Source organism: Mustelus asterias, chromosome 5 (genome assembly GCF_964213995.1).
Source record: "Mustelus asterias chromosome 5, sMusAst1.hap1.1, whole genome shotgun sequence".
Lineage (NCBI taxonomy): Eukaryota > Metazoa > Chordata > Chondrichthyes > Carcharhiniformes > Triakidae > Mustelus > Mustelus asterias.
Window position 1 is genome coordinate 39,848,532 of NC_135805.1, and position 19,167 is coordinate 39,867,698.

General features: G+C 41.9%; 1 protein-coding gene across 1 annotated transcript in view; it reads left to right on the forward strand.

Annotated features, from left to right (window-relative positions):
• Positions 1 to 19,167, forward strand: part of ascc3 (activating signal cointegrator 1 complex subunit 3) — a 562,510-nt gene that overhangs the window by 76,887 nt on the left and 466,456 nt on the right. Inside the window, exons 9-10 of the mRNA XM_078212424.1 lie at positions 3,732 to 3,932; positions 4,344 to 4,484. Coding sequence (XP_078068550.1) covers positions 3,732 to 3,932; positions 4,344 to 4,484 — 342 coding nt within the window. The remainder of the gene's footprint in view (positions 1 to 3,731; positions 3,933 to 4,343; positions 4,485 to 19,167) is intronic.

The following is a 19,167-nucleotide window of genomic DNA, read 5'->3' on the forward strand; positions in this document are numbered from 1 at the left end:
TCATCTGTTGCTAAAACCTGCATTGAAACCTTCTGTTACCCCTAGACTTGACAATTCCAATGCACGATTTGCTGGCCTCCATCTTCGACCCTCTGTAAACCGGAGGTAGTCCAAAACTCTGCTGCCCATTTTCTAACTTGCAAAAAATCTTGTTCACCCACGATAATTGCGCTTGAATTGGCTAAGCATTGGCTCAATTTTAAAAGCCCTTTCAATTTTAAAGCCCTTATTTTCAAAAGCTTTCGTGGCCTATCTCCCTGTCTCCATCCCTTGAACCTTCTGTGCTCCTCTATTCTGGCCTAATGCTCTTGCAGCCATGCATTCAGCTGCCAAAGCTGTTGGCTGTAGATGGTACACACTGGGTGGAATCTTCCCAAAAATTGCTCCTTAAAACCTGCCTCTTTAATCAAACTTTTGATTATTGAGCCTAATGTCGCCTTCTGTGGTTTGGTTTCAAATTTGTTTGATGACTTTCCTGTGCAACACCATGGGAAAATATTCTACTTTAATGGTGCTGTATAAATAGAAATTCTTTGTTAATATGTAAGATCAATTCAGAACTATAGCATGCGCACAACAGGAATTAAGGTGAGTATTTTTGTGGCTCAGTGAGAATCATGGGGTTAGTGCAACTGAGGAAAAAGAACTAAGGATATGAATGGGACTTCAGGAACTGAGTACACGAGCAAGGCCAAGAGTATAACTTGCAACATGATGATTCTGAATCACATTTTATTCATTCACAGACTGTGGGTATCGTTGACAAGGCTAGCATTTGTTGCCCATCCCTAATTAACCTCAAAAAAGTGATGGTGAATGCTTTCTCGCACCACTGTATTTTTTGTGATGAAGGCATATCATAGTGCTATAAGGTGGGAAGTTTCAGGACTTTGACCCAGTTGTAATTGAGAAGCAGTGATGCATTTCTATGTCAGGATGGTGTGTGTTCCTCAACTGGCCCAGCATTTTCATCCCCTTCCTCAGCCAATATCTCTTTTCATGGAGTATACTTGTTGCCCCAGTATTGCTGCTTCTCCAATCAAAAGCTGCATCTCTCCCATGTTTGATGAGGCTATCAGCAGCATATGTAGGAGAGGACCGGGTGGTGAATCTTCCACTCCATTTATTATCATTTTAAAAACTGCTGGCCTGTTGGCTGCATGTTGGATAAGCCTGCAGCCATTACATCAATGACTTCCCATAATTGTTCCACAATGCTATCTTTGTCAGACCTCCGTTAATTTGAAGTTTAAGAGTGTAAGAATTTGAGTGATCGGTAATAAATTGTCACAAGTACAACATCTTTTGCTTTATATGATCCACCAATCTAATCTTATTGAGGAATTTCCCTCCTTCAAAATATTTTTTCATTGCAGCCAGCAAGAAATGTGCTCAAGGGATGAAATAGATTAATTGTATGTGTCGTCTGCTTTTGTTTAAAATAGCTTGGAGAGCAACACAGTTTAAATTGTTCGTTATTAGATGAACAAGGTGCTTGCCTACTCTGCAGGATCCCTCTCATTCAATTGAGGTTATGATATATTACCCTGCACTGTACAAAGCCCACTAGACTTTCATCTGCATTTGCTAGCTTTGAAAATGGATCAGCAAGTTGCTTACCCTGGCCCTGTTTTTTTTTAGTGCTTTCTGGAATTAAGTGAAATACTTTGGTCCATATCTTCCCATCTCCAGAGGATGCGCTGGACGCCCGCGCTGGACGCCCACCCCGGAAGCCTCGGCATTAAGATTGCATGACAATTGCCCGGGAAGTTTAAACTTCTGATGGGCAGTCACCCTGCACCTGGAACCATCCAGTACTCCAACTTAAATCAGAGCCTTTGCATGTTTCTGACTGTACTTCCAGAATAATTATCCAGAAAAGTTAAAAGAATTAAAAACACTTCTAACACCTGGCTCGCTAAAGTAAAGTACTGATCACTGACACCACCCTCCCCCTTGCACCCCTGTCATCCCACGGAATGCCCCAACTACCCTCTGACACCTGAGTATCTCCCTGAGGTGGGCAGAGTTTGAGCTGAGCATTATCTGATGACGCTTACCACTTTGCGGATTACCACTTTCCGGGCCATTATTTAGAAGGTTATTTAACAGATTTGAGGAATGGGGCTTGGATTGTTTTTACGAGCATGTATTGTTTGCATTCTTAAGAAAATTAATAATCACGTAATCTGACTTGCGAGGCATCCTTTTTTGGCAAGCTTTTATTTGTCCTTTGAATTAAATATGCAATTTAAATGTCTAATTATCTTGTTAAAAAATTGAAAGGGCAAGAAATGCAGACCAGTATAAGTAGCAGTTGAGTGAATTGTCATACTGTGTTTTCTATTACCCAAATAAATTATTGTACAGCAGCCACATTATTTATGTGGTGCAATGAAGCAAATTAAGGAGGAAGACAGTGTGTTAACCAGGATCTCCTGTTTTGCATTGCTTCACTCTTAATTTAAGTTCATGTTGACATGCTTAATATTGTTACCAATCCTAACCAAGGATGTATCTTATTTGACTCCTTACCTTCTGTGTACTAAACTTGAAATTAATTTCTTCTCATACTAGTTGGTTTTACATTAATGCCATTTTATTTCAGATTTGAGGAAATTGATTGCTTTTATGTTGAAGCCACTTTAATCAATATTTTAAGAACCTGACATTTATACTGGTTCTTGATGTCTCTGCTACGAAATCTGGTTGCTTCGGTAGCCAATTTTTTCAACCCGGCTTTTGATACCTTTCCCTGTCATTCAATGTTTCCTAAAATCTTACCACTTCAAGCTTCCCTCCCTGAAAGTATTGCTGCCTCCCAAACCATCTTTTCCATACCTCGTTATTTGAATCTATGCAATCAGATTTCCACCTGTGCCACAGTACAAAAATAGCCCCATATTCATACAGCGCACCACTATGACCATGCCAGTTGTGCAATGTTTTTTTATTGATTAAAAGGATGTGGACTTCACTGGCTGGGCCAGCATTTATTGCCCATCCCTTATTGTCCTTGAGAAGGTGGTGGTGATCTGCCTTCTTGAACCATTGCAATCCATGTGGTTTGTGGTAAAGCCACAGTGCTGTTAGGGAGGGAGTTCCAGGATTTTCCAAGTCAGGATGGTGAGTGGCTTAGAGGGGAACTCGCAGGTGGTGGTTTTCCCATGTGTTTGCTGCCCTTGTCCTTCTTGATGGTAGCCGTTGTGGGCTTGGTAGGTGCTGCCTAAGGATTCTTGGTGAGTTCCTGCATTGCATCTTGTAGATGATACACACTGCTGCCACTGTGCATCGGTGGTGGAGCTGTTTGTATTTTTAATGTTTAATCCAATATGATAATTACATGGATTATATGATACTGATGTATTGTCATTAAAAGAACTGATGAGGAGGATCCTTAGAGAGATATTAACAAATCACAGTTTTAAAGTGGAAATATAGTAATCCTTTTGCAATGGAAAGTGGAGAATAATACCCAATGTAAAACCAACTCAGTTGGTTTAAATAATGCAGACAGTGTTTCATATGTATTATTTAAACTGTATTTATTTTCTTGCGCTTTCAAAGGAAATAATTGTATTTGATTTCAATTTTCTACTTGTAAAAGTAATTGTTCGCAACATGTTCTTTGGGAGACAAGTATCATGCTGGGAATTATGGAGATACTTGAGATCTCTTTGCCTCTTTAGTTATGGTTGCTTTATTTGTAATTTTCATGCTTAACCTTTCAGATTGGACAGTTGGCTTTTAAAGGGATGAAGCGACTGAACCGCATCCAGTCAATAGTATTTGAGACAGCTTACAACACAAATGAGAATATGCTGATCTGTGCACCTACTGGAGCTGGGAAAACTAACATTGCCATGCTTACTGTTCTGCATGAAATCCGCCAGCATATTCAGCAAGGAATTATCAGAAAGGACGAGTTCAAGGTATGGATTTAATGAAGGAAAGACAAATTCTTATTCAGGTTGTGCTTTAAAAAAAATCATTATCTATTGTGTTCCTGGAATAGATACGTTTTCCAAACTGTAACCAGATATATTGCAATGCTGTCATTTGACTCTATATATTTATATAAAATATTTAACAAGACCCGATTTTCATGTGACAATGGATTCCGTTCTGAACCCAAGCACGTTTTCAAAATAATAGCTAAATAAATAAAGTAATTGTAACCGGTTCCACGTTGAACCAACAAGGATGAGCTCTTTTCATACTTCAGTTAAAAGTTTTCAGCTTAACTGACCATATTTCACAAAGTATAATTTATAACTGTTTCGGAGATGAATAAGCACTGAAATTTGTTACATGTTTATTAGCAGAATTTTCTTACATTACAGATTATATATGTAGCTCCTATGAAGGCTTTAGCTGCTGAGATGACAAATTACTTTAGCAAACGTCTGGAGCCGTTAGGTATATTGGTGAAGGAGCTCACTGGCGACATGCAGTTGACCAAAGGAGAAATATTACGGACACAGGTAAGTCTAAACGTCCATGACATCCAAATATTAACTTGACGTAAGTTGTTGTCTAAACTGATTCTACTGACAAGTTTATCACTTGATTTGCCCAAAGCTGCTCTTTATTCTGAGTGATTGAATGTCTCTGCGAATTTCATTATTTTCAGCTAGTATCTTTCTTGCAACACTTTTTAAGAGAAGTTGTAAAAGTCAAAAGCATATAGACATTTGGATTTGGTGTTCTGTCACTTGTAAGTATTTTTACAATGCAAGTGAGAACCTTAATAACTCATAAGGCCTGATGGCCCTACAATCAGGAAGTCAAAATATGGTTGTACCTTACCTAACCAAAGCATTTGCACCTTCATTTCAGGTTAATTGAATTCATTAAAAAAAATGAAGAGTGCTGTGAGCTGCTTAACCTTTAATTTCCCAGCTTCGCTCTGATAGAAATTAATTTTTTTCACCCATTTTGATAGTCCTATATCCTAGCACCTACAGGGCCCATTGGTTTTGTTCCAGTCACATTCAAATCCCACTGGGCAATAATGCTGATTTTTGGCTATTTTACATTTGGCCATATGCTAATATGATTGGTGGGAAATTTGACTGTGACCTAACTTTCGCAGAATGGGTGCAGAAATAGACATTATTTCAGGTCAAAAATCTGAGTTGTGCTCAGGTGGGAAATTCCAGGTAATATATTATTTCACTGTTTAGATTGTTGAAAGTGCTTTCTTTCCATCGCACTACAATTATCATGTGTCTGCCTACTAATTCAGAACTCTTGAAATAATCCCGATTAGGTCAACTTTTGTTCACACCTTAATGTGAAAAATTGGCCACAGATTCTGAACTATGATAATGAGCCTTTTGAGTTGTTCAGTATGTTAGCAATACTTCTGAGTTATTCTTTCAGAAGTGGCTGAAACTATCAAGTTAATCCTTTTCGACCTGATATCTGACATCTGGCACATTCAATGTGTTATAAAAAACTTGAATTTGAATCATTTTTAGGTCAGTGAGAATGTAAAAATGGCTGTCTTGTTCATGTACTGCGGCATCTTAATAGCACCTTAGACTGGAATTCTAGAAGATGTTTTTTAAAACTGTTAATTTTATCTCTAGAGGGTAGCAGTAGTTTCAGCTGCTGCTCTTTGTTGTTTGTCTTGTTCTATGGAGTGTTCTATGGTGTGCACAGGACTTCATTGCCAATGTTCTTATAGCATATAAATAATATGATTTATTACAAGTTACAAGCAAGCTTGTGTGCCATCAGTCTGAGCCTCAATATACTTTTACCATTGTCTTCAGGTAATAAATGTGCTAAGATATACTCAATAAGAAAGAAACTATTGAGTTAAAGTAGTAAACTGTGCCTGAACGTGTACTGGATTTGTTCAGGATTAGCTATTGGCTTGGAAGACTATAAAATACATATACAAAATACAAAAAAATCAGGTTAATCCAGGTGGCATTTTCTGAGATTAGTGCTGCTGGAAGAGGATTTGTACACAGCTTATTGGAAAATTGTGGATGTACTAACCATTGTTTTCTGTCCATGGGTTTAGTTCCAAATAGACTTTACGTGGCCTTGCCAGTGTCTTGGATCCTGGAAAATTAGATAATAATTTCAAAGAATAGAGCTGTTCTGTTGTATTTTTTACCATAATATTTGCCATTGCAATGCTTTTTGAAAGCAAATTACAGCGAGCGCTGGAATCTGAAACAAAAACAGGAAATGCTGGAAAACCTCAGCAGGTTTGGCAGCATCTGTGACGAGAGAGAACAGAGACTGGGTGGAATTTTCCAAAAAAACTTTCTAAGGCCCTGATTTTACCGGCACGGCTGCCCAAGGCCAATGGGGAATTCCATTCTGCCAGCTTCGCCTGCTCCGATTTCGGGGCGGCCGTGCCGGTAAAATCAGGGTCTATGTGTCATAATGGCGGAAAAACAGGAGTTTTCCGCGCCAGTCCCTTGGTCGTGCTCCGCTTCACAATCTTTCGTCACTCAGTGTAATGAGAGAGCCTCCATATGAATCATAGCGTTATGGAGGCTCCAGGTGCCTGACTCGCCTAAAGTGGCCGCAGCAGTGCACCGTTAAGTAGGGGAGATGCATTTAAATACGTACTATGCACTCGCAGCCAGGAAGGCGGCACCTCATAGAGCAGCACCGTGATTTATGGAGGGGGAGCTGGGATGGCTTCCAGACACCGTGGAGGAGAGGAGGGCCATCTTCTTCCCCCTAGATGGTCAGCAGCCCAGGGGTTGGGCCAGCTATGCAACATGGAAAGCAGTGGCAGCAGTTGTCAGTGCCCACGCACTGGCATAGAGGACTGGCATACATTGCCAAAAGAAAATGAACAACTTTGTTTGGGCCACAAGGGTGAGTCCTGGCATCAATCCCATATGTAGCACCTGGAATGTCCATGTCAATCCACTCCCTGACACCATGCGGCCTTCCAGCACCTGTCCCCCTCGCACCTGCCTCCGACCCCACATGTCACACCCCCTGCCTCCCCGGCACAACCCCTGCCTGCTGTGACATGGTGCTGAAGATGCCATTCTTTTATCCCCACAGGAGAAGATAACCCATGACACGAGGGAGTGGGAGAAGACTGCAGGTGGGATCCCCAGGCTGCATCTCCTTACTCCCTTTGAGGGTCCAAGGCATGGCTGAGTTGCTGAGGATGATGGCTGAGGGCCCTGGGAGCATGCTTGAGACAGAGTGGGTCATGACTGTGCGCTTCAAGAACGTGGTCCAGTCACAGCAGGCCATGATTGTGGGCTTCGAGAGCATGGTCCAGTCTCAGAGGGCACTTGCTTTGGGGATCCAGAGTTTGGTCCAGGCGCAGAACGCCATCGCTGAGGGTTCATACACCATGGTGCCTCCATGACTGTCAGGGACAGTTGATGCAGAGGCTTCTGGAGCCCACTCCAGCTGCCCCGCCATCCCATGGAACCATGAGCACTCCAAGGGAGGAAGAAGTGCTGCATCCCACGCCAGGACCTTTCACCCAGGAGACTCCAGCTGTCCCCAGCCCTTCAGAATCCCCCATTCCTGACACCGGAGTATCTCACAGGCAGCAGACTGAACAGGATGGCTTGGCTACAACCGTGACACCTGAAGGTCGGCAGGTGCCGTCCAGGTCCCGGCCCCCCAGTGGATGCTTGGCATCACAGGTCATAGGACGTGGAACATAGCTGACTGCTTCTACCTCATGTGCATCCTGGGGGCACCTAAACATAATGATAGGTTAAGAAGTTGCAGGGTCACCCAGTGGGCATCGGTGAAGGCATGCACTCATCAGGGTTGTGGTCATTGGTAATTTAAAGTCTCATTAATAAATGTTATTGCACTCCACACTGTGACTAATCTGTGATCCGCCTCCCACAGGGATTTCTATACCCGACCGTACGCCTAGAGGTTCACAGCATCGTTCTGTGTGAGAGAGGCCCTTCGGCCTACTGAGTCTGCAATCCCCAGTTCCCTGAACCTGTGCCAGACCCCTGATTGCAGTGGTACTCCAAATGCTCATCCAAAAGAGCCGTTCGGGTTGAGGTCAATTGCCCCCACTGCTGAAAGGGGACTCAATGGCATAAGCTCCTCTGCTCCAGTCCTCACCAACTCACTTCCTCACTCCCCTTTCCTATTGCTGTGCCTGAGCCACACTTTTATAGAGCAGTACTGATTCATGCCGGCATGACGTCTCACTGGAGAAGTGGGAAGCATTGTGTTATTTACCCAGTTCACCACGCTGATTGCCGGGCACAGTGAGGTGGTACAATCTGGCCCAACGTTTTGAGTCTGGATGACTGAGTTTTTTTTGGTGTTGCTCTAATTCTCCCAAGTTGGAAGTTAATTTACTATGTTGCCACTTTTGAATAAAGCATTCAAGACATTAGAGGTGACATTGGGTACAACTTTCCAAGAACATTTTCAGTTGCTCCAGCAACATCATTTTTCAGAACAAAGTGCCTTTAATTACCTCAGTTAAGTCTCAGACAGAAATGCAGTTTTTCTCATTATTTCATGGAATATGAGCATCTCTGGCTCCACCAGCATTTATCATCCCCAATTGCCTATGAGAAGGTGGCAGTAAGCTGCCTTCTTAAAGCTCTGCAGTCCATGTAGTGTGGATGTAACCACAGTGCTGTTAGGGGGGAAGTTGCAGGATTTTGACCAAGTGACAGTGAAGGAACAGCGATATAGTTCCAAACCAGGATGACGTGTGACTGGAGGGGAATTTGCACATGGTGGTGTACCCATGTGCCTGCTGCCCGTGTCCTTCTCCCTTCTTCCAGTTAAAGTTTATTTATTAGTCACAAGTAGGCTCACATTAACACTGCAATGAAGTTACTGTGAAAATCCTCCAGTCTCCACACTCTGGCACCTGTTCGGGTACAGTGAGGGAGAATTTAGCATGGCCGGTGCACCTAACTTGCACATCTTTGGACTGTGGGAGGAAACCAGAGCACCCGGAGGAAACCCACACAGACACAGGGAGAATGTGCAAACTCCACACAGATAGTGACCCAAGCCAGGAATTGAACCCGGATCCCTGGCGCTGTGAGGCAGCAGTGCTAACTACTGTGTCACCGTGCCGCCCACAATAATATTGTATGTTTTCAACTGATTTGTCAGATGAAGAAATTACTTTTTTAACTTTGAAATATTTTTCTTCTTAATGGAATCCCTCAGTTTAAAAATCACACAAATCTGAACTTAGCCTAAAGGAAAAACAAACATCTCAGCATCCTTATATTCTGCAGAATCCATCGTACGTAGGGTTCATCAGTGGATCAACAAATTCTCTGCAATTTCTGTTAGACCAGCAGATGGTGCTGTGATAGTTATTTTAATGTGTCATAAGCTTGGAAGCAATCAAAATTATTTTCATTGGGCCTGTTAAAGAGGCCCTGTTGCACTTTGGTGCCATCCAGTAATTCTACCATTAAGTTTCATTCTGAATCTACCAGTGGCATTTTGGCTGGGCACTTCGAAATCTATTTAAGAGTTAGAGTTCCTATCTCCCTTGCTGAATGACTGCAGTAATAGCCTGTTCCCAATTACTTCACAGCTGTAATAAACACAAGAATATGATCAGGTTAACAAAACCATGCAGCTTCCATTCCCAAGAGAATGAGTGTGGAGAGATTTTCACATGACACTCGATTTGTATTATGCTTGATAGGAGAGTAATTGATGCAAACACTGTATGACATAATAGAATTTATTTTCCCTTGCACTGACATTCCTATTTCTGATAAAATTACAAATCACCAGTCTTGTTGTCCCTGCCACTGTTGCCTACTTCCTCGTAGTAACGTGACTTTAAAAGAGCTCCAAGTCATTGGAAGTTCAAAATTAAAATATGTGTCGTAGTGTTGAATTTTGCCTTGGGTCAGAATTAAGTCCGCAATTAGTGGATTGTCTGCAAACATAACCATGAGAAAATGGGCCAGTCCCAGTTGTGCTGCTCATCTATCACTGGCAGGTCTTGAAATCAGCAACTGCTTTAGTACACACATTCCCACCTTCCAAGACCGCAAGAAACTGGAAAGTGCTGTGAACTTAGCCCTGTCCATCACACAAAACAGCCTCCCATCCACTGACTCTGTCTACACCTCCTGTTGCCTCGGAAAAGCAGCCAGCATAATCAAGGACCCCGTGCATCCCGGACATTCTCTCTTCCGCCTTCTTCCATCGGGAAAAAGATACAAAAGTCTAAGATCACGTACCAACCGACTCGAGAACAGCTTCTTCCTTGCTGCCATCAGAACTTTTGAATGGACCTACCTTATATTAAATTGATCTTTCTCTACACCCTAGCTATGACTGTAACACTATATTCTGCACCCTCTCCCTTCCTTCTCCCAATGTACTCTATGAATTATATGCTTTGTCTATATAGTGCGCAAGAAACAATACTTTTCACTATATCCCAATACATGTGACAATAATAAATCAGATCGAATACTGCCACTGCTATGTGAAAACAAAACCAACAGATCACTATAGGTATCGAGGTTATTTAGCAATGCAGGTGATTGTTATGATGTTCTCTGTCAACTGATAGACTTTCACATTGAGCTACAGTGGGCTATATTCCCCATTGCTTTTCGAGATCCTCAATGTCCAGTATTGAAGATATATTATGCATTTTTAGTTACTTAAGACAAGTAGAGATCCCACTGGAAGTTCTCTTTGAGGAAGTTATTTGAAGGGAACCAATGGAATTTGTTTTATCATTGATTGGGTGATAATTATGAAAAATAGTTTCTTGCCTGTATTGTAATGTGTAAATGCTGGTGCCTTTGTATTCATTGTTAGCCAACAAGATTAGTTTATTGTTGTTTATTGACATGTCTAAACTCTTGTTTAAAATATCCTGGAATGAGATTCTTGAATGAATGTGTTCAGAACAAACTTTTGTTTTGCTTTGCCTTAATCTGATTAACATCACTGAAATATCTGTCAGTTTATTTTATTATGTGAGCAGCACTCACAAGGTAGTATTTGTTGCCCATTCCTGGTTTTCTATAAACTTGTAGGTCAGATTGCGTAAGGGTGTAGCAGGTTTTCTGAAATACTTGAGCAAACCAATAGGTTTTGCGATAGTCCGCCAACGATCGTATTCATTTTTTGGCTCTAACCTGCAAATTGCCAGATTTATTGTGCGCGTGTGGGTGTAACGGGGCTCAGAGAACCATGCTGTAAACCTCTATGACTCTAAACCAAACACAATCCACTGGAGAAATGCTTGGTGCAGTCTATAGGCCACCAGCTACTGGTTTAAAGGAATACTTTGCATAGATGCCAGTGGTGTATTAGTACTGGAACAGCTTGCTTAGGGGTGCAGCTAGTTCTGAAGCATAAGTGTTCAGTACTATTGCTGGAATGTTGTCAGGGACCATAGTCTTTGAAATTTCCAGTGTAGTCAGCCATTTCTTGACATCGTATGTGAATCGAATTGGCTGAAGACTGACATCTGATGCTGGGGACCTCTGCAGAAGGCTGAAATGGAACTTCCACTCAGCACTTCTGGCTAAAGATTGTTGCAACCAGATAATTGTTTATCTGTGCACCACCATTCACTCCTGGATGAAAGGGACATTGTATGGAATGAGTCAGTGAATATGACTACGTCAAGCTGGGATATATATCTGCAATATATTTATGATATGTAAACATGACTATAATAAATGTATGTTGTCGATAGATCTCTAATAGATGTGAAAAATTGCAGTGACTGGAATAGATATAACATGGAGAGAGCAGGAAGCAATATTATCGTAGAACCAAATAAATTTATTGTACAAAATTAGGGCATTTGACCTGTCATTCCTGGCATGTTCTTTGATAGAACATGTTAAAATTAATCTTAATTGTCCTGTCTCCTCCCCACAGCCCTATGTCACCCATGCTTCAAATATTCATCGATTTTAAAAGATACAAGCAGTCCCTGTGGCAAACATTTATTGTTTTAATATGTACTAATCTCTCTCAGACTTGCATTGACACTGTTGGACGAAACTTTGTGTAGTATGGTGAGTTACAATTACTAAACAAAGGCATGTGTTTTTGGGAAGAATGCAAATACGACACCTTATGGTTCAGTGCTTCACATGCAATTAAGTATTTTTAAGTCTAGCTATCATTATGTTGAAGCCTGTGGTCATTTAACATAAAACAATCAAGTAAAAGAATAAATTCATCTAATTTTGATTGTGCTGCTTGAGGTTGGGATGTTGGGAAGGTTATGGAAGAACTCTTGTTCAAACAGTTATAATAAATCCTTTCTCAGTACTACATTAGAGTGTCAGCCTATCTTACAAAAGTCCTGGAGTGATTTGACTGCCACTGAAGATGTGGCTTTTGATGCAAGCTGAGAAGGAATGATCCAGAATAGTGTAATTATCTTTGACCTGGAAGTGGTACAGTACGAAAAATTTGTACATTTTAAAATATGTCTGGAATTTGTATTTATTTCTAAGAATGTTTGAAAAGATCATTTGTGAAGGGATCAATCGTACCTTGGATAATAGTGGTCAATGTAACTTGATGACCCTTGACCTGGAAGCAATACCAACAGGCAGGAAGTTAAGATACCTTTTAATTTGAAGTATCATTTGCCTGTTAATTCATGTTTGAGTTGTATTGGTTCCAAGTCATGTGAAAATAAAAGCTACACAAAGTGATATGTTGTTGGTATTTTTTTCATTTGGGAGTCATGCGGTAAATTTAGCTATTTTGGTTTATGGTTTCCCCATGGCGATTGTAACAATAAATGGCTTATCAACAGTAAGTCATTATTATTATTTCTGGGGAGGAGGCTAACATGCAGCTTAACAAAACTTTGCATGAGTTCATAACTTAGCCAATTATGACAGTGATATGAAATAGATTTGTTCTGTAGGATAGTCATCTAAATTTCTAAAGCAATTGGGCTGATTCGATGCTAATCAATTCAAACCTGATTCAGGAAAACTACTTAAAAATAGATCAATTTAAAACTGCAATTACTTGACTGGGGGTAAAGTTCTGCATACATTTGTTTACTCACTGAGCTTACCTTCTCATTCCTTCTTTATATGCCTATCTTCTCCCCACCCCCACAGACCAATTAATGAAGTTGCTCATCCATGATATGTGCACGTAATTCCTCAATTTTCAAAGGGAACTGAGAGACTGCTGTGTACTCTGTTTCACGGAGACATGGCTTACTCTTGCTTCACCAGACTGTGCCCTACAACCAGAGGTCTTCTCAATCCACCGGATGAACCATACAGCGGCCGCAGGCAAGGCTAGGGGAGGTGGGGGTCTGCCTTCTAATCAACATCTCTTGGTGCCTAGATATAGCAACACTGGTGAGTGTCTGCTCCCCGGACCTAGAATACCTGACGCTAAAATGCCACCCCTACTACCTTTCCTGGAAGTGCACCTCTGCTATCCTGACATCAGTTTACATCCCACTCCACGAGGATGTGAAGACAGCGTTGGACAAAATATACTCCACCACAAATGGTCTTGAGACAAAATATCCTGAAGCCTTGTTCATTGTGGCCAGGGACTTCAATCAGGCCAAGCTCAAGAACGTCCTACTCAAGATACCACCAACACGTCTCCTGTTCCACCAGAGGCCCAAACATTCTGGACCACTGCTACACAAATATCAAACACGCCTACCGCTCTGTTTCCCGCCCACACTTTGGCAAATCAGACCACGAGGCTGCGCTCCTGCTCCCGGCTTACAAGCAAAAACTGAAATGAGGGAATCCATTAAGGAAAGTTGTACAATGTTGGTCTGAGGAATCGCGGATGATCTCCTACAGGACTACTTCGAGTCAGTGGACTGGTCAATATTTGTGGGATTTTCGCAGACATCTTAAACCTCTCTTTACACCAATCTGAGGTCCCTATCTGCTTCAAGAAGATGACCATAATCCCTGTACCAAAGAAAACCCAGGCAGCGTGCCTTAATGACTATCGTCGGATGGCTCTGACATCCACCATTATGAAGTGCTTTGAAATGTTAGTCATGGCATGAATCAATTCCGGCCTCTCAGACTTCCTGGATTCACGACAGTTCGCCTATCACTGCAACAGGTCCACAGCATACACCATCTCCCTGGTCCTACACTCAACCCTGGAACACCTGGATAACAAAAACACCAATTTCAGACTCCTATTTATTGATTACAGCTCAGCCTTCAACACCATTATTCCGACAAAACCCATCTCCAAACTCCGTGGCCTGGGGCTTAGTTTGTCCCTCTGCAATTGGATCATAGATTTCCTAACCAACAGACAGCAATCAGTAAGGCTAGGCAACAACACCTCCTCCATGATCACCCTTAACACCATCCCACAAGGCTGTGTCCTCAGCCCCTTACTATATGCCACACCTATGACTGTGCGGCCAAATTCCTTTCCAACTCAATTTTCATGTTTGGTGCTGATTGCATTGTAGTAGGTTATATCTCAAACAATGATGAGATGGTATACAGGAAAGAGATAGAGAATCTGGTGAACTGGTGGAACAACAATAATCTCTCCCTCAATGTCAACAAAAAGAAGGAGATAGTCATCGACTTCAGGAAGCATAGTGGAAGACATACCTCTGCCTACATCAGGGATGAAGAAGAAATGATTGAGAGCTTTAAGTTTCGAGGTGTCCAGATCACCAGCAACCTGTCCTAGTCCCCCCATACTGATGTTATAGTTAAGAAAGCCCACCAATGTCTCTACTTTCTCAGGAGGCTAAGGAAGTGGCATGTCTGCTACGGGTCTCACCAACTTTAGAAATGCACCATAGAAAGCATTCTTTCTAGTTGTATCACAGTTTGGTTATGGCTCCTGCTCTGTCCAAGACCGGAGAAACTACAAAGGGTTGTGAATGAAGTCCAGTCCATCACGTAAACCAGCCTCCCATCCATTGGCTCTGTCTATACTTTCCGCTGCCTCAGAAAAGCAGCCAGCATAATCCAGGACACCACGCATCCCGGACGTACTCTCTTCCACCTTCTTCTGTCAGGAAAAAGATATAAAAGTCTGAGGAAAAGAGAAAATGGTGGAAAATCTCAGCAGGTCTGGCAGCATCTGTAAGGAGAGAAAAGAGCTGAGGTTTCGAGTCCAGACGACCCTTTGTCAAAGCTAAAAGGCATAGAAAGTGGGAGATATTTATACTGCAGGGGGAGGGAATGAAAGATGAATCATAGCCACAGAATCCAGGGAAACCAGCTAATAGCTGTCCACAGAGGGAATAAAGGGTGTGAATGGCCAAACGGCAGAGAAGCTAAAATGAAGATGTTGGGGTGGAGAGGAAAATGGATGGAACAGAGGTAAGATTTAGAAAAGGAGAAGCAAAGGGGGAGAAAAGGTAATGGGGTGTAAAGAAAGGGAAAAGAGTTGGGGGGGGGGGGGGAGAAGAAAAATGAAGAAAGGCAATAAAGAAATAAAAGGTAGAGAACAGTAAAAACATTAAATAAACTGAAAACAAAAGGGTCGAGGTGGGGTAGAGCAAATAATCTGAAGTTGTGGAATTTGATGTTGAGACCAGAAGGCTGTAAAGTGCCTAGCTGGAGGATGAGATGCAGTTTGTGTTGAGCTTCACTGGAACATTGCAGCAAGCCAAGGACAGACATGTGGGCATGGGAGCAGGATTGTGTGTTAAAATGGCAGGCAACCGGAAGGTCAGGGTCCTGATTGCGCACAGACCGAAGGTGCTCAGCAAAGCGATCACCCAGTTTAACTTGGTTTCTCCGATATAGAGGAGACCACATTGGGAGCAGTGAATGTCCTAGCTACGCTTGTCTTTTTATGGGGTATGTGGAACATTCCTTGTTCCAAGCCTACCCAGGTCTCCTCCCGCAACTCCTTTACTGGTACATCAATGACATTGGTGCCGCTTCATGCTCTCGTTCAGACCTTGAGAAATTCATCAATTTCGCTTCCAGTTTCCACCCCTCCATCGCCTTCAGCTGGTCCATCTCAGACACTTCCCTTCCCTTCCTTGACCTTTCTGTCTCCATTTCCGGCAATAGACTATCTACCAATATCTACTACAAGCCCACTGACTCCCACAGCTATCTGGACTACAGCTCTTCACACCCTACATCCTGTAAGGACTCCATCCCTTTCTCTCAGCTCCTTCGCCTCCGTCACATTTGTTCCGATGATGCCACATTCCAAAGTGGTGCTTGTAATATGTGCTCTTTTTTCCTCAACCATGGATTCCCATCTACAGTTGTCGACAGGGCCCTCAACAGCGTGCGGTCCATCTCCCGCGCCATGACCCTCACCCCCTCCCCTCCCTCCCAGAACAAGGATAGAACCCCCCCTTGTTCTCACATTTCACCCCACCAGCCTCCGCATGCAAAGCATAATACTCTGCCATTTTCACCAACTCCAGCGTGATGCCACCACCAAACACATCTTCCCTTCACTCCCTCTGTCAGCATTCCGCAGAGACCGTTCTCTCCGGCTTAACCGAGTCCATTCCTCCACTATACCCAACACTTCTCCCATCATTCATGGCACCTTCCCATGCAATCGCAGAAGGTGTAAAACCTGTTCCTTTAACTCTTCCATACTCACCATCCAAGGTCCAAAACATTAATTCCAGCTTAAGCAGTGTTTCACTTGCACCTCTTTCAATTTGGTCTATTGCATTCGCTGCTCCCAATGTGGTCTCCTCTCTATCGGAGAGACCAAGCGTAGACTGGGTGATCACTTTGCTGAGCACCTTCAGTAAGTTGAAGTTTATTTATTAGTCACAAATAAGCTTTACATTAACGCTGCAATGAGGTTACTGTGAAATTCCCCTAGTTGCCACACTCCGGCGCCTATTTGGGTCAATGCACCTAACCAGCACGTCTTTCAGACTGTGGGAGAAAGCCGGAGCACCCAGAGGAAACCCACGCAGACATGGGGAGAATGTGCAAACTCCACACAGACAGTGACCCAAGCCAGGAATTGAACCCAGGTCCCTGACACTGTGAGGCAGCAGTGTTAACCACTGTGCCGCCCCAGTCTGTGCGTAATTAGGACCCTGACCTTCCGGTTGCTTGCCATTTTAACAAACAATCTTGCTCCCTTGCCCACATGTCTGTCCTTGACTTGCTGCAATGTTCCAGTGAAGGTCAACACAAACTGGAGGAACAGCATCTTATCTTCCGGCTAGGTACTTTACAACCTTCCAGTCTCAACATCAAATTCAACAACTTCAGATGATTTGCTCTACCCCACCTCGACCCCTTTATTTTCATTCTTTTTTATTTAATTTTTTACCGTTCTCTACCTTTTATTTCTTTATTGTCTTTCTTCATTTTTCTTCCCCCAAACCCTTTCCCTTACTTTATGCCCCTTCCCTTTTTCTGCCCCTTTGCTTCTCCTTTTCTAAATCTTACCTCTGTCCCATCCATTCCACCCCCTCCCCCAAACATCTTCATTTTAGCTTCTCTGCCGTTTGGCCATTCACACCCTTTATTCTCTTTGTGGACAGCTATTAGCCAGTTTCCCTGGTTTCCGTGGCTATGACTCATCTTTCATTCACTCACCCTGCAATATGAATATCTCCCACTTTCTATGCCTTTTAGCTTTGACAAAGGGTCATCTGGACTTGAAATGTCAGCTCTTTTCTCTCCTTACAGATGCTGCCAGACCTGCTGAGAGTTTCCAGCATTTTCTCTTTTGGTTTCAGATTCCAGCATCTGTAAAAGCAAAAGTAATTTGCTTTTATTTAAAAGTCTGAGGACACGTACCAACCGACTCAAGAACAGCTTCTTCCCTGCTGCCGTCAGACTTTTGAATGGACCTACCTTATGTTAAGTTGATCTTTCTCAACACCCTAGCTATGACTGCCACTACATTCTGCATCTTCTCCTTTTCTTCTCTATGTACGGTATGCTTTGTTTGTAGTGTGCAAGAAACAATACTTTTCACTGTATTCCAATACATGTGACAATAAATAAAATCAAAATTTTGAAATTAATTTAAACGCTTAACATTGTTCTTTGCATAAAGGTTCGTGACTTTTGGAATTCAGAAATGTTATTCACAGATAGCTATTAGACTTAAAAAACTCATGATTTAACCCCACCCCCCGACTCCCCACACACAAAAATCCACATTCAAATGAAAAATAACCCATGTCCAAGGCAATTGTTTCAAGATAACTTCTTTTGTTAAATTACATTCATTGCATTGAGTTTCTGGATTTTGTTAGGATTTTTAGATTGTGGCCCACAATTCAGTAGTTGCCCTGTGCCATAGGAAAATTGATTACAATAAGGATAGAGTGTGATGTGAGCTCCAGGAGTGAAAGAAATATAACCAGCGAAATATTGGGTATAACATCTTCGTACGGGCCGGGTATTTTTACAACAAATATAATTCACTTATGACATTGCTTATTTATTGCGTCAAGTCTGGTTAGAGTTGTCCTTGTTTTATGTTTTTGGATTTAATGATGATTAGCTGTTGCAGCAATTAAAGTATCCAGCATTTAGGATAAAACAACCACAGTTTACAGTCAAATAAATCTCATCAGTTGCAGCTGCATTGCTTGCTATTGCAGTCAGCTTGTGACAAAGTGAATATCTTGTTGCTGCTCCTATAGTGCTCTCTCCTGGAGAGATAGTGAAACTGAGGACAAGTGTCAGTGGTCAGGTTCCCAAACACATGTTATAGTGCGTATGTTCATAATCCAGGTTCAAATCTAAGTGAAAAGAATCATGTTATTTTTCTGGATGAAAATCAGTGAGGAAATTCAATTTTTAAAAAAGTAGCAAAAATGTATAAACATTTCAGCTTAGTTTATTTGTTATGAAGTTTCTCTTTAATTTTAAAATACATCAAATCTGTTTATAATATTTTTGGTGGGTTTGCAAACATGGCTATTATGAAAAATATATTTTTGGGAAAAATAAAAGCTTGGAAAAAATTAAAATCCTTGAATCAGTGAACTTTAAACTGAACAGTTAGATTGAATTATTTATATAAAATTGAAAACCTTTTTAAAAATCTGCCTTGCACAATGCCTTTTTTGTAATTTGATCATGGTTAGCATGTTTAGCCAACATATAGCAATGGACTTAATGTTGTCTTCTGCTGAAACATTTGATTTTTCGACAAAGTTTTATCTCCCCTGTATCTCTCAAAAAAGTTTTTTTAGTGAATTTGTACCATTTGTAATGA